Genomic DNA, 27,391 nt, shown 5'->3' with positions numbered 1-27,391 from the left:
TCGCAAGCAGGCATCTCCTGCCCGCCCTCACTGCAGCACCATTCTGCGTCCTGGCACAGCACGTCTCTCTGTCAGGATCATATTGTAGCCTAGATTCTCTTCTTCCAGAATACAGCTGCCTTTTTTTTTTCTTTTTGTCTCCTATTCCACTTCTGTTGCTGTAAGCAGAGCTGGGCCTCTGCCTCCTCCTTTTGTACCCCATAGCGCAGGACAGGGGTGAGCTTGTCACCCCACTGCTGACCCCTGAGCCTTTGGGTCAGGGTTGGTGCAGGGGGAGCAGGAAGGCTGAGGGAATCAATCTGTTGGGCTTGGGGGGGAGATGAGGAGAGGTCTGCACTTTAAATCCTGGCAGAGGAGGGAGAGGCAGCTTAGGTGTGTGTGGGGTGAGGGAGTGAGGAGAATTATTGTTGGGATCAGGGGCAGGCACCCCTACCTGTGTGGTGCTGCGTCCCTGTCCATCTCTGTCCCTCTGCCGTGCTCTGCTCTAAATCCTGCCTGCGTGTGCTGCTGCAGCTCCCCTTACCTGTGAATAAAGGTTAAAATCCCTTCTTCAAAAACTTGTGCTGCCGTTTCCCTTCCTCCAGCCCTCGCCTCTCTCCTCCCTTAGCAGGACTCCTGCCGTTAACGCTTCAAGCCCCAGCCTCCTCCTTCAGCCCCGAGCTGCGGGGCTGGGATGAGCTTTGTCCCCCCCCCTCTCTCTCTCTCTCTGAAAGCAGCTGGAGGCTTCTCTCCGCCGCGTTATTAATAGCAAACGCCGCCCTTCGCTTCGTCCCGCGCTTCGGCAGCTCTGCCAGCCCCGGCTTCTCCCTCCTGCGGCCCCTCGGCGGGCTCAGCCGCTCTCCAGCGGGGACAGGGCCCGGGCATGGCCCCACTGCCGCGCCGCTTCCTCTGCTTCGTGCTCGGTAGGTGTGCGCCTGCCCCCGGCACCGCGGTGTGGAGGCCAAGGGTGAGCCACCGGGGCCATCCTGGTGGCTCTGCCCAAATCCACCCTCTGAGGCTGGCTGCCGGGGTGCAAATCGGCCTCCAGGGCTCCCGTCCCTCCCTTTGCCCCTTCTGCCTCCTCCTGCGGGGATGCTCTGAAAAACGCTCAGCTGGGACCCGCCGTGCTGCCCATGCGGGGCTCTCGGGGGGTTGTAGGGCTTCAGGTGCAACAGGCGGCGGGTTGGGCTGCTCACCCCAACACACACACGCAGCGCAGGGCTTGGGAGGGCTGTGCTTTGCTTACTTTTTCTTAAAAGCGTGTTTATTTAAGGTTGTTTAAAGGGAAACCGGGTGCTCTGCGTGCGCTGCTGCTCCTGCATGAGTTCCTTTTCCCTTCGCTCTCTGAGGGTTTTCTCCTCCGGCCCCGCTGCGAGCTGTGCGGTGCAGCAGGCTTCTCCGAGCGCCCTAATTAACTGTTGAGTGCTCCCTGGCTGCTGCTGCTCCGCAGGGAACCAGCGAGTAGTTGGGATTTCTCCCTGCCCTGCTTTCCCCGCTCCCTTTCCCCTCTCTCCTCACCACTGCCTCTCGGGCTCGGTGCTGCCGGGGTGCCTCACACCGCTGATGCTTTCTCCAGCCGTGGCTGGGATGCCCTGGCCGTATTTCCATCCTCCTCCCCATCGGTCCCGAGCCCCAAACCCAGACCAAACCCACCTCTCCCCATCCCCATCACGGCTGGTCCTTGAGCTGCTCCTCCTTCCTTGTGCCTCGGTGCCGCGGCTTTGGGCGATGCGGGCAGGAGCTGCCGCTTCTCCAGGCTGCTTTTTGCCCCCTCCCGCAGGAGCACAACATCTGCCTGTGTGCGAGCCACTTAGCCCTGATAGATGGCAGCTAATCCCGCTGCTGAGTGCCAGATGCGGTTGGCTTTCACTGCGTCCTCCTCCTGCCTTTATTTTTCCTTTAAGCACGTTAGGGGGGAAAAAAATGCCAGTTTGTTCCTTGCAGGGCTGTTTTTTTCGGGCACCTGCCAAAAAAAAAAACACCTTCAAGGAGAAAAAGTGCAATAAATTGTTCCCCGGCTGCACACGTGGCTCACCAACAGGTTGTGGTCCGGCTTCGCAGCCTGGGTAGAGCAGGCAGCCAGGGCACCGCAGCGATTTGTGTTGCTTTTCTCCCTGCTGGATTTTTGTGTTTATTTAGTTTGTTCTGCAGCAGGACGCAACGCACAGCCCGTAACGGGCCCGAAATATCGCCTCGGCGAGCAGATGCTCGGCGCCGATAATTGTCGGAGCCGGCTGGAACCAAGGGCGGGCGATGCCAGCCCCGAATCCCCGGTGCGTGGCTGCAACCTGTGCTTCTCCCCATTAATTCAATCAAGGCGGATTATTTTTAAAACGCCCACGCTATTCATTAAGGATGTAATTATCTTTCTAACTAACTGCTCATGCCAGGTTTTGGTCTGTAGGCAGCCAGCGGTCCGTGTTTGGGGTGCCTGGCTTTTGAGCCATCCTGGCTTTTTCATTCATCCCTCCCCTTTTCAGCTGGTTTTTATTTTATTTACGTGCTAAATCATTTTTTTGGGGGGAGGAAAGGGAAGTATTTGCCGTTCTGCCCTGCGTGGTGCCGAGGCCAGGGACGTTCAGGATAAATCCCCTTCCTGGAAAGGTGCTTGGCAGCCACCAGCACCCAACGAGGACATCGTGCTTCTGCTGGGCCAGGTGGGAAGCTGAAGCCTGCAGCGATGAGGTGCTTTGGAAGCCTGCTGCCATCCCCAAGCATGCCCTTGCTTCTTCTCAAATCCACTTCTCAAATCCACGAGTGCTAAATCAGTGTCGAGGCCAGAGACTTCATCCAGCACCCCTGGAGCTGTTACTCCCCTTCACCGTGTGGCAGAAAGGAAAACGAGAGGATTGCTGTTTTCCAGCCAGCGCCGACAGGAGATGCGGCCTGCAGCTGAGCTGAATAATTGTGAAACCCAGACAGATGGCTGAGGTTGTTATTCTGACAGCCTGGCGGGTTCGTGGTGGTGCAACCTCAGCTTCAAAGCCAGGTGCCCCCGCATCCCTGGGATGCGAAAAGAAAAGTTTCCCTCTGTAAGTACCAACCACTCGAGCAGCTGGGTGCTCCTGTGGCCACTCACAGGTAAAAAGAAGCACACAAATGGTGAAGGTTTGTGTGAACCAAGAGTAAAGAAGCGTGCAAATAATACAAATGTGGGAGTATTCAATAGCAGAGGCATTCCTGATTTTTGCTATCTCTTCATGGTTATCCCAAGCACTGCAGGATGAAATAAAATATGCAGAAATAGCCACCGGTGGCTGCTGCTGCTGGGAGCTCCCCATCTTCCCGCAGCCTTCCCGTGCCCGCTCAGCCTTCCCCGACGGTCGGGGATCTGCCTGTTCCTGTCTGACCTTCTCCTGTTACTGCCTGCCCTAAATACGCCTTCCTCCCGGCCCCGGGCTCCTCGCCTTCCACCCCAGTGGCTCTGCCGGGATCCCAGGGACGGCTGCGCCATCGCCTTGTGGTGGCAAACACATCCCATCGTACCTCGGACACGCCTGGGGATGGCCACCACCTCCCAGGCAGTCCTGTCCGTGACAAAATCCTGCCCGAGGAGAGAAGCTGTGGTTATTTAGAGAAAAACCCTGCAGAAGGCCTCCTCAGGGGGTTTCAGTGCCGCCACAAGTTCCTGCCTGGGGAACTTTTTTTTTTCCTTGAAATTTTTGAGCCCTTCAGTGCCCGCATGGTTTTTTGGCTAAAAGATACCCGAGCGACTCCTTTGTGCAGTTCTCAGCTGAGCCCTGCTCGGTGTCTGCTGGGACTCCCCAGGACACCAATCCCACAGCAATCAAGAGATGCCCAAAAAATCCTTTCCTCAATCACTTTATGACCGGTGCTCTCGGGATGCTCGCCGTGGGACGCTGAAGCCGCGCTCCTTGCGGCGATGCCTCCCACCAGGCAATCAGCCGCCCTTCACAGGGAGCACGTTCGTTAGCAGAGGCACAAGTCCTCGTTAGATAAACCCGCAGATCTTGTGGAACTTCCTCCTGCAGCCCTTTCTGCCTCAAGTATGAAAGCAAAGAGCCCTTTGCCGTGATAAAAAGCAAACGTGCCCACGAGGGACCCTGCTTTATGGCAGCAGGACGCGTTTCGGTGCTGAATACAGGACAGATGCAGCCTGCAGCGGGTGCTGCAGCCGGGCTTCGTTGTGTCTCCTCTCCCCACCCAAGGTGGAGCTGCCAATTAGGATTTTCCTCCAGGAAATGGCCACGGTGCAGGGAGAAATGTCAGGAAGCGCTTGGGCTTCCCTAATAATGGTTGTAGGAGTGGTAGGAGTGACCTGGCGCCAGCCTCCTCCGTGCTAATCAGCACAGGCAGCCAACTTCTGCTTCTCTTCCTTCTCATGCCGTGTTGCTCTTGAATTTCTCCAGGTGGCTTCACCTTCCCCGCTCCCCAGCTCTCCGTTTCGCGTGTCTCACTCGGCTCTGCCGGCCTCCGGTTCCTCCTCAGCTCCTGCTTCCCCTTTGGCTGCCTGCCTGGCTGCGTTTTAATCCGCTCTCCCTCTCCCCACCCCACGGTCAGCATCGCTCCCGCGGGGCTCGCCGTGACCCCTCACTCCCGAGCCCCCCACGCACCCCTGCACCAGTTCCCCAGCCCCAGCAAGAAGAGAGCTTGGGGGCAGCTTCTTATCAGGGCTTTCAGGGGCTGTGGGACCACGCAGGGAGGATTTGGGGGCTGCAGCAAGACCATGCACGGAGAGCATTGCCTGGGCAGCAAGGTGTGCTGGCACGACGGCCGCCTTCAGGTGCCAAAACGCCCCGGCTTTCCTCCACTGCCAACATTTCTGCAGCTAAATACCGCGCTAATTATTTCTTTTGTTTAAAAAAAATAAAATAAAAATAGCGCCCCCTCCCCTCCCCTCCCTCTTGTGCGCGGAGCTATTCACACGTGGCAAAAAATAGCGCTGGTATGCGATGCTCGCCCGCAATGTGCTCCAGTAGCTGCAAAGGCACGAGCAGGCTCTTTGGGACCGAGAGCAAGGTGTTATTTATAGCCAGCCTCGGTAAATCATTCCCACTAAGGTTTTTCTTTCAGCCTGATCCCCGTTCCCTGTGTAACATTGCTGTTATTTTTCCTGGCAAAACCGTACAAATTTATCCAGCAATGGGATCCAGCTGGGACCCCGAGCAGGCTGCCCATGGCCGTTCCTTGCTGCCCTCTCTCCACGTGCCGTCCAGCCTCCTGCCCCCAAAACCTCTGAGCCCATAAGAAGCATCCTGTTCTCCCCTGATCCCAAACCTCTGCATGGCAGAGAGGTGCGGCCCGTGGCTAGACCAGAGGGAACGGGAATTTGGGGAATTTCGCTGTGCTCCACGCAGAGATGGGTGTTTGCCTGGCAGCCCAGCACCTTGCAGGAAATGTTTAAGGGTTCCCTTGCACAGCAGCAGCCGGGACCTGTCTGTGCTGTTGCGTTTAACCGAAACAATGTGAGTTTAAACCCAAAAAAAGGTGCCCAGCGGAGGATAAAGCTGCATCCAATCTTATTTATGGCTTACCCCAGAGGACGCCGTGTGCCTAACCGGCTCAGGGCCAGCGCCTGACCCGTGCCTGTCTTTCAGCCCACCACTTCATCGCGGCCACGGCGTGCCACGAGGCGGAGTACGGCCGGCAGATCCGCGAGCGCTGCCTCCGGCCCTTCAGGCTGAGCATGGAGGGCATCGGGCAGCGGCTCTGGTGCGACTGGGACGAGACCATGGGGTAAGTGCTTGTTTTCTGTGTCATGCTATGGCTGTTCCCAGCCCGGTGCACAAAAACCAGCCCTTGAGACGCACCGGGGGGTTGAGGGAAGTTAGGAAGCGTGAGCAGGTGTGGCTGCACGCCACGAGTGCTTTGCAGAAAAGTAGAGGGTTTTGGTTAATTTCCTGCTCGGTCCCCTTCTTCTGTGCCAAATTCAAATCTGCATTTGTGTATATAAACATAAGTATATGCATCTGTTTATATAGAGAGAGCCTAGGAAAAGCACAGCCTGGGTTTCTTTCCCCTTTGTTGGTGATAAGATGGAGGGGAGCAGTGGGAAGGCGGTGTGGGAGATGCTCCGATCCCGAGAAACCTCAGAAAATGCTCCGCTTCCTCAAAGAGGCTTTGGCTTTGTGGGACAGGCATTAGCCATGAGCCAGCTTTTCCTATCGGGAAATTATCTGGGGGATTTGGGCATCCCTCACGTTTTCTGTGCAGCCCAGGGCTGCTGCCATTGCCCAGGATGGTGGCTGGGACCTGCTCGGGAAGCACAGGTGCATTAAGGAGCTTGTTCCTTACCTCTAACATCCTGTTCTCCTCCTGAATAGCTGCTGCTAAACTTGTTATCCCCAAGGCACTTGGAGGAAATGTTAATAAACTTGCAGCCTTTAATTTGATTGCGTGAGTCCGTGGGAACACAAGCCTGGGGTTGGTTAAGAGCCGACATTCCTCTGATCCTCCCGTGCCCTCAGGACAGCCGGATAATCAGGTAGAAATAGCTCAGTGCGGCTGCAGACAACCTGCCCTGCATGGGCAGGGTTTTGGGGTGAGGAAAAGCAGCGTTAGGAGCATGGCCCGGGTAGGGATGGCACGGGCTGGGTGCCTGCTGCAGCTTCAGAGTGAAGGGGTTTGCTTCTGCTGAGCACGAGATGGAGAAATGGAAATAACCCCCCTGCCTAGAGCCTCGAGTCCTCTCCGTGTCTTCCCCCAAACCCAGGAATTTTGGTGCTTGAACCTGGCTGAGATGGAGAGCCGAAGGAGAAACGTGTGCAGGGTTTTGGCTCTACCCAACAGCTGCCCCCCGGTGCTGGGCTTGGAGCCGTGATTCCCCCGAGTGGCATTTCGGGGTGAGGGACCCGTGAGGCAGAATCACCACGCGCTGCACTGCGGGGCTGGGGCTGCGTGCCCTGCAGCATCTTCCCGGTGAGGGGAGAGGGGGAGAGGAGGCTCGGGGGAGCCCATCCATGCCCACAAACACCGCGGGGAGGGCACAGAGGACAGAGCCGTGCCCTCGGGTCCTGTCCTCTGTCCCCATCCCCTTCTCATCTCTCCCCGTGGTGCCGATGGGCAGTGCCATCATTTGGGGTGCACCCACAGGACCCCGAATCCACCCCACTTGGGGTCACCGGGAGGGGGCTGATGGCAAAGCCACCATCACTCCTCTGTGTCCTATTGCCACAGCTGTGCCCGTCAGTCCTGGCCGGGGCACCAGGCTGTCACCCGACCCTGCCCCGCTACAGGCACCCCCCTGGGGCTCTGCTCAGCTCCCAGCTCTTCGGGATGCGCCTCGGGCAGGGGCATCGTGCAGGATTTGTAGTGCCATCAGCATCCCGAGCCCCCAAAACCATAAATCATCCCTCCATTGCCTCCCTGGGGCAGAGTGCAGCAATGTCATTATATTATATATTTGAAAACAAATCGAGCTGTACTTTCCAGGAGAAATGGAAGCCCCCAAAGCCCTCACCTCGCTCTGGGAGCAGCAACAGTGCTGCTCTTACGTGGGCTCGGCAGCCCCTCCGACAGCGTGAGGGTGGTTACTCGCTCATCCGCGCCCCTCCAAATGCCACGAGCTGCGAGGAGACCTGTTTTCCCTTGGAGAGCCTGCCCATGGCCCGTGATCAGCCCCTGATTAAGGACGGGTGTGGGGAGGCACTAACGAGCACTGCAGGAGGCATTTCGTGTTCATCCCAGCAAGCGCGCGGTGTCCCGAGCTGGTGGGGCAGCCCTAGCGAGGAGGTTCCTGCCATGGCCAATGTGGATATGTGGAAGAAATGAAAAAAAAAATATATATTTTTTTTTGAAATGAAAAATATATATGAAAAATATATATGAAAAAAAAATATATTTTTTTTTTTTCTCTGTTGTTCTAGGATGAGGTGTGAGTAGTTAGGATGGGAACAAAATGCCTTTGTACATATTTATATAGCTGTTTTTACACGTACAGACATTTTTTAGGCGGGTGTTTTGTACTTTACTCAAGGTGTCGGAGCGCTAACTGGGTCAGGCCCCCTGTAGTTCCTAACAGCACCAGTACGGGCGTGTTATTATAGCTAAATAAATATATATTTAGCCCAGTCAGCTCCCTCCTTCTGCTTCAGACAGCACCAACACTGAAAAGCGGGCTCAAAGAGGCAAAACCAGATGGGAATAAAGAAAAAAAAAAAATAATAATAACTTAGATTTTTTATGCCTGGCTGCCTGCAGCCTCACTGCCGTGCCCGCAGCGCCCCGTGGCACGAAGCCCGGTGCCAGCGCGGTGCCCCTGTCTGTGTTGCAGCACCTACGGGGAGCTGACCAACTGCACGGCGGCCGTGGCCGAGAACCTCACCTGCTACTGGCCCAACCGGCTGGTGGACGAGTTCTTCGTGGCCGTGCACAGCCACTACTTCAGGAACTGCTCCCCGTCCGGCCGGGCGCTGCACGACCCCCCCAACGGCGTCCTCTGCCCCTTCATCCTGGTGCCCGTCCTCGTCACCCTGCTGATGACGGCGCTGGTGGTGTGGAGGAGCAAACGCAGCGAGGGCATCGTCTAGGGACGGGTTTCGGGCACGGCGCGGCCGAGGAGCGTCCCAGGGGTGCCGAGGCCCCGCGGCGTCCCCGCCGGCCCCCTCCCCAGGCGGTGGTTCCCAATTAAATCAATCGTTAACGACCCGGTCACCGGACGGCGCGGGATGCTGGTGGCGGTGAGGATGCTGCTCGCCGGGTGCCGGGGCAGTGCTGCGGCAACGCTCGGCCTTTCCCTGCTTCCCTCCCAGCACCCCACAGCCCCCACCGGGGGAAAAAAAAAAAAAAAAAGGAAAATTTGGGAAAATAAGGAAAAAAAAAAAGACAAATGGGGGGATTGGAGTCCTGCCTGCGGTGCCGGCGCAGCACTGGGACGTGCCATGGCCACGAGGATGGCAGGTCAGGGTGCAAGCTGGGTGATGAAACCTTCACTTTTCTTTCTTTTAGCCTTTTTTCCTTTGTTTACCCTTTTTAAGGCCAGGAAGGGCACCTTCTCCCCCCAGCCCACCCATGGACGGTCGCTGCCCCGTGCTGGGAGGTGACGCCGGTGGTGGCACTGGTGGCCTTGGCGGTGCCGCAGGGCCGACGAGCAGCGGGGGTTGGATGCTTTTCCTAATAAATAAATAAACACCTACAGAAGGAAAGCAGGTGCCGGCCTTTGGTGTGAACCCTGAGCGCTCATCCCCTCCACGAAGCCACGGCTCTGCGTGGATCAGGGGCCTCCGGAACCTGCTGCCCATGGGCTGGGGTTGGGGCGTCCCTATGGGGTCTCCTTTGGGGTCGCAGGAGCTTCACCCCAAGCTGGGCCCAGGGGAGGGAGGGGCTGGGGCATCAGAGGCTGAGGAGGAGCCGGGGGGATCGCACCCAGCTCTGTGCTGAGGGGAGGCTGCTGGGGAGGGAAACGTGGCAAGGGCAGGGCAAGAGCAGCCCCTGATGTCCCCCCAAGGCCCCACTGCTGCCCCCAGGTAGGGGTCTCACCCCTGGCTCTGTGCAGCCCCCTTACTTTCATTCCGAGGGCCCCAAAGCTGCAGGACAGCTCAGCACCCTGCCTGCATTCACATCCCCGCAGGGACAAGGCTGAGAGCCCAAAAAGTGTGGAGCGTCTCCCCTTGTGCTGCAGGAGGGAAGGTGACGGGTACCGGGGTGCAGTGAAGGAGGCTGGTGTCCCTTCTGCCTCCGTAAGCAAAATCGCGCTGTGCTTCCCCACCCCTCTGTGGGGTTAACCCTCAGGCAGTGCCCGGGCGCCACACAACACACGCTTGCTCCGTAGGAAACCACACGAACATTTATTTCTATGGTTCATCTATTTATAAAAGCATTTCGCTCCCCGGCGGGAGCTCGGGGCGCCGCAGCCGGCAGCAGGGGAACGCCAAACGCCCTCGGCCTGGACTCCGAAGCGATTCCTGAGGTTCGTGCTACTCTTCTCGGGAGGAGCTCGGCTTTCGCCTCCTCTGACCGGGTGGGGGACGTGCAGCTACTTACAGACGAGGCAATTGCAGCGGGATATCCTTCCAAATTACCCAAAACCAGCCAGGCGCACAGGAGTGTTTGAGAGGGGGTGCAGCGCGGTGTTACTCCGAGGCTGAGGGGCACCCCCGGGTGCTCTCCGGATGAGGGTGCCCGAATTCACTTCCATCAGATCCAACAGCGCCTGCTGCGCCCTCACCGCATCCAGATCCGAGAGCCAAAGGCAGATTTCTTAAACAAAAAATCTGCCTTTTGTTACATTTTCACAGAAATATATATATAATATATATATAATTTTACTAATACTACACATTTACTTAAGTTACGGATTAGCCTATATTTCTTTTAGCTACTTCACACAATGGATAGAAACAAACAAAAAAAAACATACTGTAGCCCAAACAGGAGCTGATAATAACATAAAAATCCCAAACTTGTGACAAGATGGACTTACATTAAATATAATCAGAATTTCAATACCAGAGCTAGAGTTTTGTTTCAGGCTTGCGCTCAGGCAAGCTCTCAGCCTGACTTCACTGACTCTTGGAGAAAGCTCCCGTTGGTTTTGCTCATCAAAGGCAACAGGATTGGGATTTGGTTCACAGGAGACCATTTTATTGCCAACTTGAAGTGTTCCAAAACCACACCACCTCCTTTCTTTTTTCTTTTTTTTTTTTTTTTTCCCCTCAACCTAGGCAAGAGTTTAAAAAAAAGTGTGTAATTACAATTTCAATAGTGATTTCTTGCAACTTCTCAAGCGTATTTCATCAACAGGATATACAGTACAGTTCAGAGGAGTAAACATTTTAAAAGTAAGCAAACAACTTTTTTTTTTCTTTTTTTCAACCAACATACACAATTTCTCGCTGTATTTATGCTGAACTCTCCTTTTAACATGGACAGGTTATGAAGTTAGTTTTCTTCTTCGGTACAACATGGACACAGGACTAGTACAATCCGGGCTGGTTTTCTGGTTGGTGTTGTTGAAGTTCAGGACAACTCTGCAGCATGGAAACCGTGGTCCTGCCATCCCTCCCCCTTCATCATCTCGCGTAGCGCTTAATGTAATCTTCAACTTTATTTCGGAAGTCCTCCTAGAGGGAAGCAGAGGCAGAATTACCGCGGGGGAGCCGGAGAGGGACTGAACAGGGCTTCAGCTCCAGTGCGTAACCGAGCAAGATCGGTCACTGCTTTTTCATCGTCTGTCACAGCCTAGAGAATTAAAATTTGATAATCCAAGCACCTCGTTTCCGAAAGCGGTTCAGAGGGGACACAGCGACACGGACAGCCCTCCGCAGAGCACCCACAGGACTGTCACACAGCCTCTGAACCCTTGGAAAAGCTTGCACTGCTTGGAAAGAATGACTGACCTGGTCACTGTGCAAGGACTTTAAGGCTGGGTTTTCACTGTTTTGTGAAGAGCAGGAAGAAGGGAGCACCACGAGACACGCTACGGCTTTGAGTGTCAGTGCCAGGAAGGTCTGAAAAGCAGCGAGCAGTCACCTCTGGGGTGAAGCTCTTACAGACACCCACAAAACCTGTGAAGTGCTCCAGGTCTCTTCCAGGAAACCACCCCGAGGGCTGCGTGCCGCCAGGGGGGCAATGCCTTACCCTCACACATAGCTGCCTCCACGCCTGGACACGGTGAGCGTGCAAAGAAACCAGTGCTGGGGAGCTGCTGCCTTCTCCGCTTTAAATAAGATGTTGTGCATCAGCCAACTTCAATCCTCTGACAACACTCGGGAGCGCTGAGTAGCACGCTCGAGTGTTGCTGAAGTAACTACTTACAAGCAGCTCGTCTCGGAGCGGTCCCCGGGTCTCGGGCTGTCTGCAGCACCAGAAATCTCCCGGTGCCTCGCGTCTGCTAAAATATCACGCAGCCAAAAATAAGTGGCACTTTGAACTTGTTTTCAGCTCGGCTAAGTTGCGGACTACCTTGATGCAAAGCAGAGCAATTACTCACGACGGCACCGCACGCTGGAAACCTTGGCTGGGCGTGATGGGCATCCTCAGCACTACAGGCTGATCCCTCGCCGCAGCACAAGGCACGAGGCCAGGAAAAACAAGGCCAGGAAATACCACTGGGCACGTACTGGGGCCAGCTGCATCTTTCCCGGACCCACAACACCCGCAGGCAGCTCAGGAGCCTTCTCCCTGCTCCCACCAGCCCCCTTTTGTGGCTCCCAGATGCACAGAATTACGCTCTCTGCACCACGACGCGGCACGGAGCAGCTGTCCCCGTGCCACCGGGGCTCTCCGTGATCCCGAAGTCCAGCTCTGCAGGTGCTCGGCTCTCAAACCCACGTAGGAGAAGAAACCAGCTAAAACTGGAGATTGTACATGGCTTTGGGGCATGCTGAGAGCAGCTCTGCCCCGAGCTGCAGGGAGTTCAGAGGGGTACGTGAGCACCATGGGTCCTGGGGGGACGCGCGAGCAGTGCTGCAAGTATTTGCTGCGTGAGTAATGCTCACCGAAATCACTGCTTCGTCTGCTGAAAATCCCTCTGGGACAATCAATCCATCAAAGGGAGATTCCAAATGAATCGCGAGATGAAGAGCACGGAGTAGCCAGCTCGTACAGAGCAGCTCACGATAGCACTGTGCTGGAAACCGGGTCACAGCACGGGCTGCATGGTGCAACACACATCCCACCCAACTTCTCCTACACACGTTGAAACAAAGAAGTTTAGCCTGTAAACTTCAAGCAAATAGAAACAGATTTGTAGTTGACGCTCTGGCCAACAGTCTCAGCTTCAGACATCTACAGATTTCACAATTTCCACTTGTACTCTACGTTCCTGCTAGACAGCACGGAGCGTGCGGCGATGTGCAGTAAGAAAACAGCAAAAACAACTCCTTGCCTAATTACATCGAGGGAAAAGTTACATGGACTGATGTATTACCAACACAATTCACCGCAGTCTCAACTGATGAGCTTCTTGTCTTGAAGACACTGAAACGAGATGAATTCCTAAAGCTATGGCACCTCTAGATTTGGGAACCTTTTGGAGAAACGCTGACCCGATCTGGCACCTCTCCGAGCGGCTGTGCCTTCTTCCAGCATGCTGTCCAGCACCGAGCTGCACTGATTAACGGCTCTCCTATTATTAAGCTGTTAATTGGGGAAGAAGACCTGTTCAAGTACGCAATGCAAACACCATAAATGCTTCAATGCAAGTACCCACAGCAACCAGAAAAGCTTGCAGCTTGCTGAAAAAGTGTAAAACTCAGATTTTTTACGTATGAAGCTGCATAATAAAACAAAGAGGACTGAGCTCCTTATCCCTAATGTAGTTGGCAAAACTTTTCTTCTTCCTGCTAAGGTTGACCTTGGTTTCTGCCCTCAGGGAGGCCTTTCCACCCTCCTCGTGGTGTGTTAGGGTGGCTGCAGGCCGTGCTGCCCGGCTCCTGCAGGAGGATGCGCAGCTTACTGCCTCCGGGGTGACTGCAAGGACTGAATTATGTTGGTTTGCTATTTCTGACCCACCTGCACATCAGTTAGATTTACAGTTCTGGAAAATCCAAACTGAAACAAAGAAGTAATGATCACAGAAATACGCAGTTGCTCCTGCTCTTCCCTCCTTTGCATAAAGCAAGCACTGAAATATTGACAAGAAGCCACCGTTTTAACAGAAAATTATTTTAATCCAAAGTTTATCACCAGCTTTATATCCCAAACGACTTCTCTCAGGTCCTCGTGTTTTTACTTAAAGTGCATTTCAGTCCAAAAAAAGGGTCTTTGTGCACCAGTAACCAAGCAACAGCCAGATGACATTACTCAGCCCCGTGCGAAGTTTTGGGAGGAGGATATAATCATCAGGTAGACTCACCCGTGAGCCCCACGAAACATGTTTAAAACGACCTTCCCTTTCTGTTCCTCCTCCGGGGAAATAATGAGTGCTCACGCCCACCAGCCCCCACACACCCACTCCCAGTTAGAGAGGTGCTGAATGAAACCTCTGAGCAACCCGAAGAGCTCACGTACGAGGCACGCTTCCAGCTCACACCCCTACCTTGCTACGATTTCCTCGTCACCGGTATATTTAGCTCAGCTTCGACACCATTTGGGGAATTTTCGGAGCTAATTACATTTGAGTTCCATAAAGAAAGGCTCAGAGAAAAAAGGGAGGGTGAAAAACCTGGCCATAAACCCATTGCATCTCCTGCAGGCTCTCACGGCTAACAGACCCAGCCCTGGCAGCATCAACCTTTGGGCACTTTTCCCAAAATCGCTGTGCTGACAGGCAGGTTACAGGATCGATGTGCAAAGTGGCAGTGGCCTACCTGCCTGCTGGAAGGAGAAAGGGAAAAAGCATTCCCTGAAGCTGTCAGGAGAGGAAAGGGCTCTGGATCGGAAGGCAGAAGGTGAAAGCTGCTGGGGCAGCCGGGGATAGCTGCATCTCCGTCCCGGTCGTGGAAAGGTGATGGGACCAAAAAGGTTGAGGAGGGCTAAGCAGAAAAATCAGATCAGGAGTGATGCAGGTCCTGACGTTCTTGCCAAATCTGCCCTCTGACTCATGGAGCAGCTTGGCTGGAGGCAGCTGGAGAGAGCCCTCCTCTGTGGCTAGCGCCACGGCTCGTTGTAGGGCCGGGGCTCACCCCTACCTGCATTCAGCCCCCAGTAGGGAAAGGTCCAAGAGCCCCGCAGCCATTCTCACCTTCCCTCAGAGTGGAGACTTGTGTGAAATCCTCTCTTGTGGGAGCTTTTGCAAGTCCTGCCCCATCCGAGCCGTGCCCTGGGCCAGCAAACCTCCCCGGGCTGGTGAGCTCTCGGGGCTTGGTGCAGGCAGTTCTGCTGTCTGCTCACATTTTAGAGCTGTGTTTTTTTCCTGAAGAACCCAAAACAAAAGCTTTCCTGTTCAGCCACTTATTTGCCTGAAGCACGTAAATGAGAAGCTTTAAGACATCTGCATTTCTTTCACATTTCTCTCATTACCTCCAGTCAAACCATCTGCAAAAGCTTAATCAACTTTCGCGAACCACAAAGAGGCTCCATCCGTAATCAAAGCGTTGGGAGCGATGGATGATGGCTCCTATAAATATTTCTAGCTCTCCAGAAGTAACTTTTGTTCCTATTTCCATCTGTTAGCACAATTAGCAGATGTGCTGGTGCTCATTTGCACATGCTGCTTAATGCACTTTACGCTCAGGGGGAAAAGGCTTCGAGGCTGTAACAGGGGCAGCATAAAACGGTGGGGAAACCCAAGAAAAAAACACAGTGCAAATCTCTAAATGAGTGAGTGCTGCAGAAAAACAAAATGTTTGTCCTACCGCAGCTGCTGCAATTCCAGGAAGAACAACAAATACCAAGCAGGGTGGTCGGCTGCGCAAAGCAAGCAAAGGATTTGCTGCAATAAATATGGGGATAAGGCAATGTAATGACTCACGGGGTGAGATCCACACCAAGAGATGCTTTTGGGCTGGGGTGGTTTTGTTGTTCTCATTAGGGCAGCTCAGCCGTAATCAAAGAGTAAGCCTGCACTACCTTAGCAAATATTTGTGAGAAAGCCTTGATGCAACACGAGCTGAATCGGTTACAAGTGCTTTGGGATTCATTACAAATCGAGGGGAAAAAAGTTGGCCTCCACGTCAGATGACAGGTTTGTCTGGCCAAAGGTGAGCACATACTTCAAATCCTCAGATGCGCTTGCGGATGCATTTAATTAGAGCAATCCTTCAACGTCTCACAACCTCTTAGAAAACGCTGGGAAACAGATCCTCGCCTCGGCATCCAGGAATAAATGCGAGCTGCTTATTTTACTTGAAGGAGGGTAAAAAAACCCTCGCGCTTTTGTCACGTCACAGCTTTGTAGTGTTCGAAACAAGCAGCGCTGCTGCTGAAGAAAACGTTCAGGGCCAGCTACTTCCTATTAGCAAGAGAGATTTCAGGATGTCAAGGGCTGGCGCAGGGCTATCAATTTGAACCAGGGAACGAGGTTAAGTGGAAAACCTTAGAGCAGACAACGGACAAAGCCAGATCCCAGGCCACGAGAAGCTCAACCACGAGTACACAAAGCAGCACAGCAGGAGCACGCTGATCTAAGCAACGCCTTGGCTCAAATATTCTGCAATGCAAACAGCTTAAAAAATGAGGGCCTGATAATGCCAGCTTGAAGCAAACATAGTGAGGGCTGCAACAAACCCCACGGACACGCACTGAGCAGCCTTGCTGCTGCCTGCCCTTCCTCGAGCTGATTGCAGCAACTGAGCTGTTGACAAAGCCCAGCACTGAAGAAGCTGAAGGTAAAAACACACCGACCTGCGCCCTAAATTCTTGGACCCTGGTGAACACAGACATCAAAAGGCCGAGGAGTTCCTGGAGGCACGGATCTATTTTGGTAGCTCTTCCCGAGTCTCTCTCTGGAAGAGCAGTGGAAGAGAAGTCGGAGGATGGGGGATGCTGTCCTAGCTCAAATCGGCTGCGTGTTTGTGCTATGAGGGCTGGCACTGAGAACAAAGGTTTAGCACTCCGTAAGTGTAATTTGAACACACAGACCAGCAATTTCAGGCTCCCTGAATGCCAAGCAAAGCAATTATCCAAATGTTTAAGCCTGATGTATGGGTACTACAAACGCTGCCACAACCAGATGAGCTCCCGGGTAAAATAAACAGGCACCACGAAGCCCCAAGCTGCTTAAGAAGAGACAAAGGTAGTGAAAAGGTCGAGTTACAGCCTACTGATGTCCTCAAGCATTTCATTTCCAAGATTAATTGGATCATCCTGCAGCAGGAACTGTCTGGAGAGCTGTCCTGACATACCTCAACAGGAGAAGAAACATCGGGAAACCACACGAAGACCAAGGGGCTCCTGAAATGTTGTAGCGATCAATCACCACGTCTGGCAAAACATTTCTTATCCTATTAAGCTTCATTACGAGCATCTCATTGTTCTTACTGTTTCTGTGGGTCTATAGAAGCACTCCTACCACCTCCAGCTCTTCTCTTCCATAGCCTTGTGTCCCACAGCAAGCTCCTGGGCACTTTCTTTTTCCACTGCAATTTCTTGCTGAGAAACAAGCGCGACATCAGACTCAGCTACGATACGATGTGCAATTTTACAGTGAAGAATTAATAACGCCAGATGAAGTCACTCCAAAGCACTGACCTCTTAAGCAGTCTGCATAGCACGCGTCTCTCTATTGTTGGTGCAACTGTCAATTACAGAACGTGAGCTGTGCAAAAATCCCCCAAAAAAACAACGAGCACTGCAGTAAGTACGGCTAAACACGGCAAAAAGCAAAAAGCAAGCAAAAATATGCAGAGCCTGTAATCAGGATGAGGTAATGGGGCTCCCCTCGGTGTTGAATAGCTTGTGGGTAGTTCTCCAGCCCAGAATAAAGCCTCATTTAGTCAGTGTGCAAGAGTCAATTTGCAGCCCACACGCTTTTACCCACACAGCCACAGAATACCTAGCAAAACTGAGAACGGGCTTTAAAGCACACATTCAGCAAGCGAAGATAGCCTGCAGATCTGTAGGCAGTCAGGTTTCGCTATCATTACTTCCCTCCTCCCCCCAGCACAATACAGCCTCCTTGATATTCCCCTCCTCTCTCCAGCTCCTTCATCCTCCTGGGTGCAGGTGGGAGAGGGGCGAGGCTGTGCTCCGAGCTCCGCGTGCTCCCAGGCTTTGCTGGTGGCTCACTCCCAGAGCATCCTCTCTTTATTCCTGCTGCCGATTTGCATGGAGGTTATGGGAACTGGATTTAGAGATGCTGCTGCTCTGCTGGGTTTGATGGAAATTGGAGAGAGTGTTTGAAGGGAATGAGGACTGATGGGGAAAGGGACAGATGGACGGCACTGCAAAGCCCTATTCCTCTACAGAAAGACTGCCAAGCAAAGCAGCAAACACTGGGAAAATAAATTACAGTGAGGGTGATGGAGCACAGGAGCAGGCTGCAGTCTCCATCGGAGATGCCCAACATCCACAGGACACCGTCCTGGGCAGCCTCCTGCAGCTGACTCCACCACGAGCTCAGGGGCTGGATTAGATGGATCTGCAGAGGTCCCCGCCACCCTCAGCAGCGCTGGGATTCTGTGAGATGCCTTCTGAAAATGCCTCGAGGATGATGTGCTGGACACGCCATCGCTGCAGAACAACCAGCCCTCCCAGCATGATTCAGACTCAGTTTATTCGGTTATGCCAGGCATAAATAAGCAAGAAAGAACAAATCTGTACTCATATCGAGGCCTCCAACTTCAAGTCCAATTAAAAACACGAGCTCTTCATGTAACCTGCCAGCTGCCTAGCAAAATTTCCCAGCGTCTCCTCACTCATTTTAATCGGTAATCCATCATTTTGTATTTCTTCAGATTATTTTGCTACTGTTGCAGGAATATGAGACTGGCGGGCTCCAAAACAATACCCAAGTTTTATCGGAGAAACCAAGGGAGAGAAAACAGAAATCCTTCAAAAGCAACAGCAGCACCGAGGCTGGCATGTATACCCAGACTGGAGTGAGGCTCCAAACAAAGGAAATTCTGTGAAAAGTCTAATTTTCAGTTTGAGGAATGATGCAGGGAAGTGTCAGGCTTGTCAACTCAATAAATCCTTTCCTCTCAGCTGCAGAGAAATGCTTTTGTTCTACACCTAATTGCTATTATCTCATATTCCAATGTGCTCCAGACCAGATTGTTTAGTACACGGCTGAATTCCCCTCCTACCCCTACCCAGCTGTAGTTTTACAGTCTGGGAAGCTTGAATCAAACAATGAAACCTGAAGTGCCATGCAATTCTGCATCTCTCCCCACGTAAAATAACTCACATTAATCACGTTGAATTGATTGCCACCGACTTGAACCACACTAGAGAGAGAATTCCCTTGAAGCCAAGGAATTACAGCCAGGACTGCCTCTTACACCAGCTAGAGAGAAGTGAGAGTTACTTAAGAGTTACTTACTGTTAGGGACTCGGTCTTGAGACCAATTTCCTTGCCAAACAATCTCTGTTTACCACAACAAGCACTAGATTGTGGGGGTGATGTTGCTAAGATGTTAGAGAGTAAAGCATTACGACGAGAGCCTTGGCTGTGACTGCAGTCAGTGCAGCACTGGGCTGATTTAAGACACAGTCTGAAAGCCAGACAAGGGGATTATTTTGTCGAAAGATTAAAAAAAGCAGAAAGTCAAACTTAGTTTATAAAATAGGCTGCTTCTCCCCTTTTCCTTTTATCTTTTTTGTATAACACGAACCTTTGGCACCCACACGGAAGATGAGCAGCACGTCAGAGAAAAGCAGTCTGTGCTCCTTCAGCCCTGAACTTGTCAGAGCAGAGACAAAGCGGGCTGAAAAGGTTGCCTGTGGAGGAACATTACAGCAAGACTGAGACACATTCAAGTCAAAATTAAGGAAAGGACAAGAAAAAGAATGCAAGTTAAATGCCAGGGCATTAATTCAGGATTAAGATGGTCCAAATGAATGCCTAGCCATTAACTGCCTTGTTGTCTCCACAGGGTGAATCATTTCCCTCTCTGCACTGTGCTCCCTCCTGCAAAGCAGCAAAAATGCAACGTGCTCTCCATCAGCGTGCTTCGTTTCCACTGATTTAATGTCCTTAATAAGAGCTAGGAATTAGATCTCGAGTTTAACAGTGACTTAGACTGCCCGAGCCCTTGTCACCTCTGCCACGCTGGTAGCTGTGTCCTCTTACCATGATAACGAGTCCTCAGCTGCTTCAGGGCTCTGCCAATTTGTACAGCTCCGAGTCCTGTCTCCCAGGAACTGCTCAAAATTGCATGCTGGATGCAAAAACTAAAAATACAGACATCAGATCCTGTGCTACTCGCACGAAAGCAAGTGTCAAACACATGTACGAATTTTGCTGCAAACCAACATTCACTAAATCTGTAATATTTTTCTTTAAAAACGTTTCTTCAGGTTATTATTAAAAGGCACCAAAACTGAAATCGCTTACAATTACCACTAATTATTGTAACAAAAATGAACTCGAAGTGAAAAGCTTCGCCTGACTGCAGCCAGTGGAAAAACAAACCCAAAAACCAAAACTGCAAGCAGTGAAAAGTTAAATTTAATTCCCAAAGAAGCAAAAGTCTTAAACCAAAGGATCATCCTTGTTGCTGTCTGCTAAGTCTTTCAGGCCTATCTAATTATTTAAGCATTGCAGCACAGCAGACAGACATCTGTGGGTTTTCAGACAACGTGAAATAACCAGAATATTCAGAATACGTCCAAGCCTAGTTTACTGACTCTTCCTCTTATTAAATGTAATTCCCATTTATTTTTCAAGAGGGATTTCAGCTCCTGGGTTCATGTGCTCAATGATATTAAAGAATCAGAAGCAGCTGTTGTTTTCTCCAACAAGCAGGGCACGCACTCTGGAAGCTGCACAGGGCTTGTTTTGAGCTGAGCGATAGGCGAATACCCCAGCAGCGTTCGATCAGAGCAGAGGTATGAGGATGGAGGCTCTGGACCATTCGTGCAGGTCCTGCTGAATAATCACATAAATTCCAGAGAAAGCAATTTGCAGGTTACCTGGTGAATGCCTTCACTAGTGAAACACAGCTTTCTAGGCACCGGAAGAATCCAATATCCTGGCTCTACATGTTTTGTTACCGAGCATTTACACTGCTGACAAGGTAGTGGGCACGCCACGACAAGCTTAAGTTTGCAGCCACTTTCTGCACAAGTCTGCAATCCACAGAGAAGCCCCACTCCCTGACAACACTTCCCTTGGCAGCTGTAACCCATCCGTTTCCTCTGCTGACACCGACGCGAGGCTAAACAAGGCGGAAATGAGATTTCAGATTATTTTGACAAATACTCGGTGTGCTTGTCTGAACCACATGCAAGCTTGGTTTTGTAGCTAAGAAGGCAGCAAGCGAGCTGCTGTCAGGCAGCATCCCTTCGTGCTGTGCCCAAGCGAGCCATCAGCCTCCACATCCACAGGAGCTGGCAGAGGCTCACGCTCTGGATGTGCCAAAGGGCGAGTGAGGAATCGCAGCCTGGAATCAAGGCGCATCCAGCACCACGAGGTGCTCTCAGCACGGTGCTTGACTCAAGGATGCTGCTTGACTCCGTTTTTTGCTGTGTGCCTACCAAAATGCTCCTACGCTGCTGCTGCGAGACAGCTGCGCCTGCACCTGCGGCTCCTCTGGTCGTTTTGGAAGGGGAGGCTGCTCTGCCTCACTGAATTACAAATTAAACGGGACGAAGGCAGATACTCGAGCAAGCAGCGCAGAGCTGTCAGTCATGAGCCTGAGGTTCCTGACAAGCAGGCAGCAGGAAACAGGCTGGTAACGCGACGAGCCAGATCTCCTCACTCGTGCACAATTAACAAAATATCAGGCTGTTTCCATCACCCTGGAGCTAAGATACCCGATCGCCTTCTTCCAGTAACAGCAAAGTTTCGTTTTGTTTTTTCATCTCCATTCATTTATGCAAGATTACACCGGGGTGCGTTGACCCAAGACGTCACTAACAGCTTGCTATTCCCCTCCACGCTGCCGTCAGCCTTTGTTCTGGCACGCAGCAGACAGGGATGAGTGGCAGGCAGTCTGCATCCTGACTTCATTACACCTCTGGGCCTTGCAGGAACCGCTGGTGCTTTTTCATGTGTCATGCTGAAACGGAGGAAGGACAGTCAGCTCACGGTGCTCTGTGGAAGGGCTGCTACGTGATCGAGGCAAAATTAAAAGGCTCCTCCTGCAGAATTCGGAGTGCTCTCGGTTCTGTTTTAATTGAAAGGGAAAATGATGGCATCCAGCACTTGCCACAGTGAGATGCACGGTGTAACTGGAGTTTTGCAAGCTAGCAGTAACGTCAAACACCAACCTGATCCTTCTGCACTGCTAACAAACTGGTAATGATGCTGTCCCGATACTCGGAAGGTGTGAAATCACACTTTGATCGGCTACATTCTGCATTCAGTTGGCTTGACAGATGAAAGTAGGGGCTTATTATTACAACTTTTCAGCTTAGTGTTTCTGTTTTCTTCGCGTTTCAGATTTGTGGCCATAATGTTGTTGGCCAGAAATTACAAAAAAAAAAAAAAGCTTTAAAAATGATACATGCCCACATTAACCTCCTAAAAAGAATTTACCTAGAACTTCAAAGCATCTAACAGCTGGGTGTTTACACTGTGGGACTACAGAACAGAGCCTGGCATTTGACTATCTGGAAAGAAGGACTCCTACATGTTCTGACCCCGTAGAGGTAACCCTGTAAAGCCGACCTCTCGAATCTCCACTTTGGTCCCACCAGCAGGAAAAAGCCTGCTAGGAAGAAACACAAGCACCTCATTAGCAGCGGCCAAGCCACGAACTAAACCATTTCTGCCCCAAACAAAAGCATTCCCACCCAGTGGAGCTGTCAAGCTTACCCCAAAGACGGGTAAAACAATAATTTAGCAAGAAGGCTCTTCCACAAAGCATGGCAGCGGGGACTGAAAGGCCTCCAGCATGCCTTCGGAAATGGCCAAAGCACAGGCTTTCCCTCTAGACCATGTCACTTAAGTGACAGCCCAAGTCACTTTTGCACGCTCCATGCCACCTCCCCACCTTTTCCACCTGCAGTGAGTCAGGCACGGTGCAGTTTGGGGACTGCTCACCTCGTACAAGCACCCAGCAAAACACCCCCCTGCCTGCTTGCTCCTGCAGCCCCAGCTCAAACACCTTCCCAACACAAAAATGCAGTCAAAAGACAACCCGAAATGAACTTCAAGTAAATGTTTTCAAATAATTCCTCTGTTCTAAGACTTATTTTCCAGCTGTCTTGAGCCATCACTAAGCTTCGAGCATCTGAGCTTGGAAATGAAAATAGTAATTAAAACTTGACTGCTATTAAGTGGAAAATTAAGATTCACGATCAGAGTTCTTCAAATATTAGCGGCACTTTCTGCATACAAAATGTTACGGGGATATGGTTGAGACACTGGAGAAGCTTAACCACGTGTATGGCTGTGATGGGAAACTGCTGGCAACAGGGCTGCACGTTTGGCACAGGGAACTGGGCACAGATATTCCTTATTTAATTCACCAGTGCATTACTTTTTAAATACACAATGGGAGAAAGTATTAGAAAAAAAAAAAAAAAAAACTTCTAGTAAAAACCTTTTGGAGTGCATTGCTCAGACCCAAACAAATGTAGAAACAAATGCTCAGATACAAGCAGGATATAACCTCGGGTAACACATCGCTGGTATTTGACTTCTGGCATACCCATAAGCTCTTTACTGCTTTGCAAAATAAAAACGTTTCAACTGCTTTCAATTTCTTCAAGGAACAGCAGCCATCAAAGGAACGCAGCTATTTCACATAATTCATCACAATCTGGAAAATAAAATGCTTGTTTAGAGCTATTTCTAACACTTTCCACCACGTATTTATGAATAGCTGTCTTTTTCTGAGACGCACAGCAAGATGCAGCACCCACGGACCATGAAATTTTATGTGGAGTATTTTATGTCGTATAAATGTTTCATATTGAAATGTCTTCTATAAAACCTTGGTCAATCCTGGTGAGTGCTATCCAAGCAAACGGCTTTGCACTCAGATTTGCCAACAGTCACTGTAGGCGGACGTTATTTCTAATTCTCAGATAGACTGATTTCGAGAGACTTACACTACTAACTGGGAAATCTAGAGCAAAAAACCCAGTGAGGAACACCCCCAGGAAGGTTTTCGCTGCCAGCGAGAAACCCAATTAACTCAGAGGTGGAAGAGATGTCCCTCTGGGTCACTCAGTCTGTGCTCACGAAGAGGTGAGCTGACCAGGATGCCTTGAGCTAACGCAGTAACTTACATGTTCCCTAAAGCCAAATTTAAAATCATCAACAAGATGAAGAAGAAAAAAGAAAGCAAGCCCCAAACTTCTCGGCTGTGGGTGGGGTGCTGAAAGATTTCTTTCAACACAGAAACCTTTCGTCTCTGAAAAAAAACAACAGCCCACCATCATCCCAACAGGGAAAACTGAGCACAAAGAGCACGTAAAGACAGATGCCTTGCTCACAAAATGCCTCTGACATAAAAATATTAACCAAAAAAAGAACTACTATGACAGAGAAGCTAAATGAATGAGTTAAATGAATTAACTTGGACCAGAAGATACAATTTTTTTTTTTTAAACCAAGCTTTAACTCCAGTTTGTGTTGCCCTTTGTCTGCTTAGAGGCTCCAAAACACCTACCGCAAGCCAGCATCATGTTTTTCATTCAGATGCATCAAATAACGTTTTAAATGGGCTAATCTTCTACTATATGAAATTACATTACTAGAAGAAAACTTGGAAGTGATCGCAAGAGATCAAGGACAATGCAAATTTGAAAACTCCATTTCTTTTCCCGTGCAGTTCTCCAGCTACACAGAAAAATGGATTTTCAAGGTAGACTTAAATCCAAATGTAATTTCACCCGTATTACATATAGGCACAGAAATAAAAAGCCGAGGGGATAAGGGTACAGCTAGCCATGCCATTATTTAGGAAGAGTCTTTAGCAGGATCGAATTGGAAATGATGCACAGGCTGCAAGCTCTGGGACTTTTTAACTCTCTGAAGGCATTAGCAGTCTGAGGACAAAATCACTCGAAACTCCACCGTGATTTACAGGCAGACCACTTGCTGACAACTCTCTCTTTCAAGGACCTACCTGGTTTCAGAAGATACACTCACGTCCTCTGCAGAACGTGGCCCAGGTTCTGGCGCTTTGTCCTGGTTCCTGCCCAGTAGGCAGGGGAAGGCTTTGAGATTTAAGATTGTTCTATAAAAGTATTGAACTGTTTGCTATTGAAGGACTAAAAAAAAACCTGCACAAAATTATGAATAGTTAAAAGGTCTTCAGCAAAGTTTGTAACCTACAACTGTCCCTAATTATCAATGGAATTTGTAATGGGATTAAGTTGGCGTGCTCAGTTGTGTGGATGAGACGACATTCCTCAAGTAATTCAAGGAAAACCTTCATCCCCAAAGCCTCACTAGAACAACCTCCAAAGCCTGCAAGCGATTCAGAGACTTTTTCCAGCCTAGCTTCCTAACGAACCGAGGCTATGAAGGGCCATTAAAATCCCAAGAGGAAACTTAAGAGGCGGCTTCGGGCTCTGTACCAGCACCACCGCTACAAACCCATCTCCACAGAAACAGTCCTGAAATAAAACTTACTCATTTTATCACTGACAAGACTGGAACGACAACAACAAAAATAATTGCAAATGCAAAGCGGTAATGGACTTTCTTCTGTAAAAAATTTGGTAGCTGTCAGCACAGCAAGCAACAGAAGGGAAAGGCTGCCCTGACACTCCTCAGCCCCGACAGCTTCTGGCCTCACATACCCCTGCAGTAAGCACTGACCGTGTTTTATTTATCTGAGGGTACAGTTCATGAAAACAGGCCATTATCCAAGGTGAAAGGAGGCCGGCAACGCTGTCCCTGGTGTCTCTCAGAGGGTTTTTGGCACTACTGCAGTGAGGAATGAGAATAACATTAGGACAGGAGTACAATCTGGCACTGTAAGGATGATCTACTGGAGAATAAAGGCAGCCACAAAACATCAGGAATAGTCCAGAGTCACGTGTAGCTGCATTATGTCATGTACAAATCCCAGCTCCCCTAAATTTTAATATCCTTAATATCATTAATATCCTTACAGATGCACAACCCCCTCCCGCTGTCTCTGAACAAACCCACCCCGGCACGGAAAGCTACCGAAACCCAGATGGACCAGACACAGCCAGCGACAGCCACAACTGCCAAAATCGTGCAGCTATAATGAAAAGCCATGATTTCTAAAACCTGGACTAGAACCAAATTCCTCCACGCAAATCAATGCAAAATAATTCATCGTTAAAATGTCAAAACAGCAGCACTAGCTTCGCGATCTAGCCATGGGAAGGCAAGGGCACAATTAAAACTCCCTTCACTGATAGCAGCAGAAGGTAGCTAGGGAAAAAAAAAGGGCAAAAAGGCAAAACCAAGAGCAGTTTTACGCAGGGATGTTGTGCTGCGTGTTCTTTACAACCTGGCAGACAGCTGGTAAATCAAACAACGCAGGTAGGGATGAGGATGCTTGGCACCTGGAGTGCCTGCTGGAAGCAGCGCGCTGACCTCCTCACATCCAGGAGGTTTGCAGCCAGGATTTTATCGAGTCTGACAGCAGCCTTCCTCCAGCAACAAGAGTCATCCTTCCGCCTGGGGCGAGAGAGGAGAGGGCCACGAAGGCGAGGCATTAATCATCTCCTCCTGCCGTGATCACCAGCAGAGAGGTGGCACCCCCACCCGGCAGTGTCCTGTGATGAGGGGCAGGCTGGCACTGCTTTCCAAGGAAGATTCGAATAAAATCATTTACATCAAATTAAAAATATGTTTAAGACTGATCCTTGGCAAATGTGTGCTTGTTCTGGCTAGACTGCTCACCTTTGGCATGCCAGAACTGTTGGGAGAAGTTTTACGGAAGATGACGTGCAAGATTTTCACAAGGGGGAAAAAACCTCCTGGATTTTAAAAGGATTTTACCCTTTAACAATGACACAGCAGGAAACAGCTCCACGCACCAGATACTGGCAGGTGAATTCCACTGAGAAGATGAAAAGATCGTGCAGGAGAAGAGCAGGGTTGCAGTGTTACCCAGCTCCTCTTATTAAAGCTCCTCAGACTGACGCACGGATAAACAAGTAAAGGAGTGTTTGCTAGTTTGCAAGGCTACAAAAATTGTTTTAGCCTTCGAAATTATACAGAATACAACAGGAAAATACAACTTCAATAGGCCATGGCATTAGCATTCATGGTATGGAAGGCAGAGATGAGGAAGATAAGGAGTATTGGGAGAAATATTTTTACTTGAAGCCACGTGAACAGCGCAATGAATTTTCTTGTTGGGTAGCACATATGGCTTTGAAATGGCTTTGGCAAACGCAGACTGCTAGGAAATATAAGGGCAGTGGTAGATAGGAAGCCTTTAAGGAACCCAGGGAATTGCAGTGTCCTGAGATAGCATCTTCAAACACCCATGACAGATGAACGCGTGGAAAGTATTTTCTAGATTGCAGCTAACAAATAGCAGGCGGCTCCCACAGCACCTCGGGCTAGGGAATACACAAGTCCTGAACTCCCGGGCTGATCCTGCTTTGCATTACCAAGGCACAGCCCTATTATTGCAGTGCTCAGCTTGTTTGCCACGGAAGGCAAATCAATAATGCTCTGTTTGTTCACTGCACAAACCAGCAGATCCTACGCTGAGTGCTCAGGAATCCCTGGAATCGATTTTAGCAACAGTCAATGGCTCTGGCATCCACCTAACGAGGGGCTGACTTCTCTGCTAGATACAAAGCCACTAGTTAAGCAGCAAGTTGTTATTTTAACGAGTAAGTTCTTATTTAAAATCCACCAGAAAACTCAAAGCACTAAACTGATGAGATTTTATCAGCTTGAGAAGATTAAATCATGGTAAACACGCTGCTCAGCTTATGTAATGACACCAATCATCTTTTTATTCTGATTTATGGAGCCCTAAAACAAAAGGGGATGGCCACTTACCTTCCAGCA

The 27,391-nt window shown here is 50.7% G+C and overlaps 2 protein-coding genes across 2 annotated transcripts in view; one reads left to right on the top strand and one right to left on the bottom strand.

Annotated features, from left to right (window-relative positions):
* Nucleotides 1-769: 769 nt before the first annotated feature.
* RAMP1 (receptor activity modifying protein 1) lies at nt 770-9,062 on the top strand. The gene is made up of 3 exons (XM_082763954.1): nt 770-902; nt 5,538-5,676; nt 8,213-9,062. The coding sequence occupies exons 1-3, from the start codon at nt 863-865 to the stop codon at nt 8,466-8,468; spliced, it is 435 nt and encodes a 144-aa protein (XP_082620080.1). The 5' UTR covers nt 770-862; the 3' UTR covers nt 8,469-9,062.
* Nucleotides 9,063-9,702: 640 nt separating this feature from the next.
* The window catches only part of UBE2F (ubiquitin conjugating enzyme E2 F (putative)), a 60,868-nt gene continuing 43,179 nt past the window's right edge, over nt 9,703-27,391 (bottom strand). The window contains exon 10 of the mRNA XM_082763585.1: nt 9,703-11,000. Within this exon, the coding sequence (XP_082619711.1) occupies nt 10,950-11,000 (51 nt within the window). The 3' untranslated portion in view covers nt 9,703-10,949. The remainder of the gene's footprint in view (nt 11,001-27,391) is intronic.

Source organism: Aythya marila (assembly GCF_965140915.1).
Source record: "Aythya marila genome assembly, chromosome: 6".
Lineage (NCBI taxonomy): Eukaryota > Metazoa > Chordata > Aves > Anseriformes > Anatidae > Aythya > Aythya marila.
The sequence above is the reverse complement of the archived record's forward strand: the minus strand, read 5'-3'. Positions and strand labels throughout refer to the sequence as shown.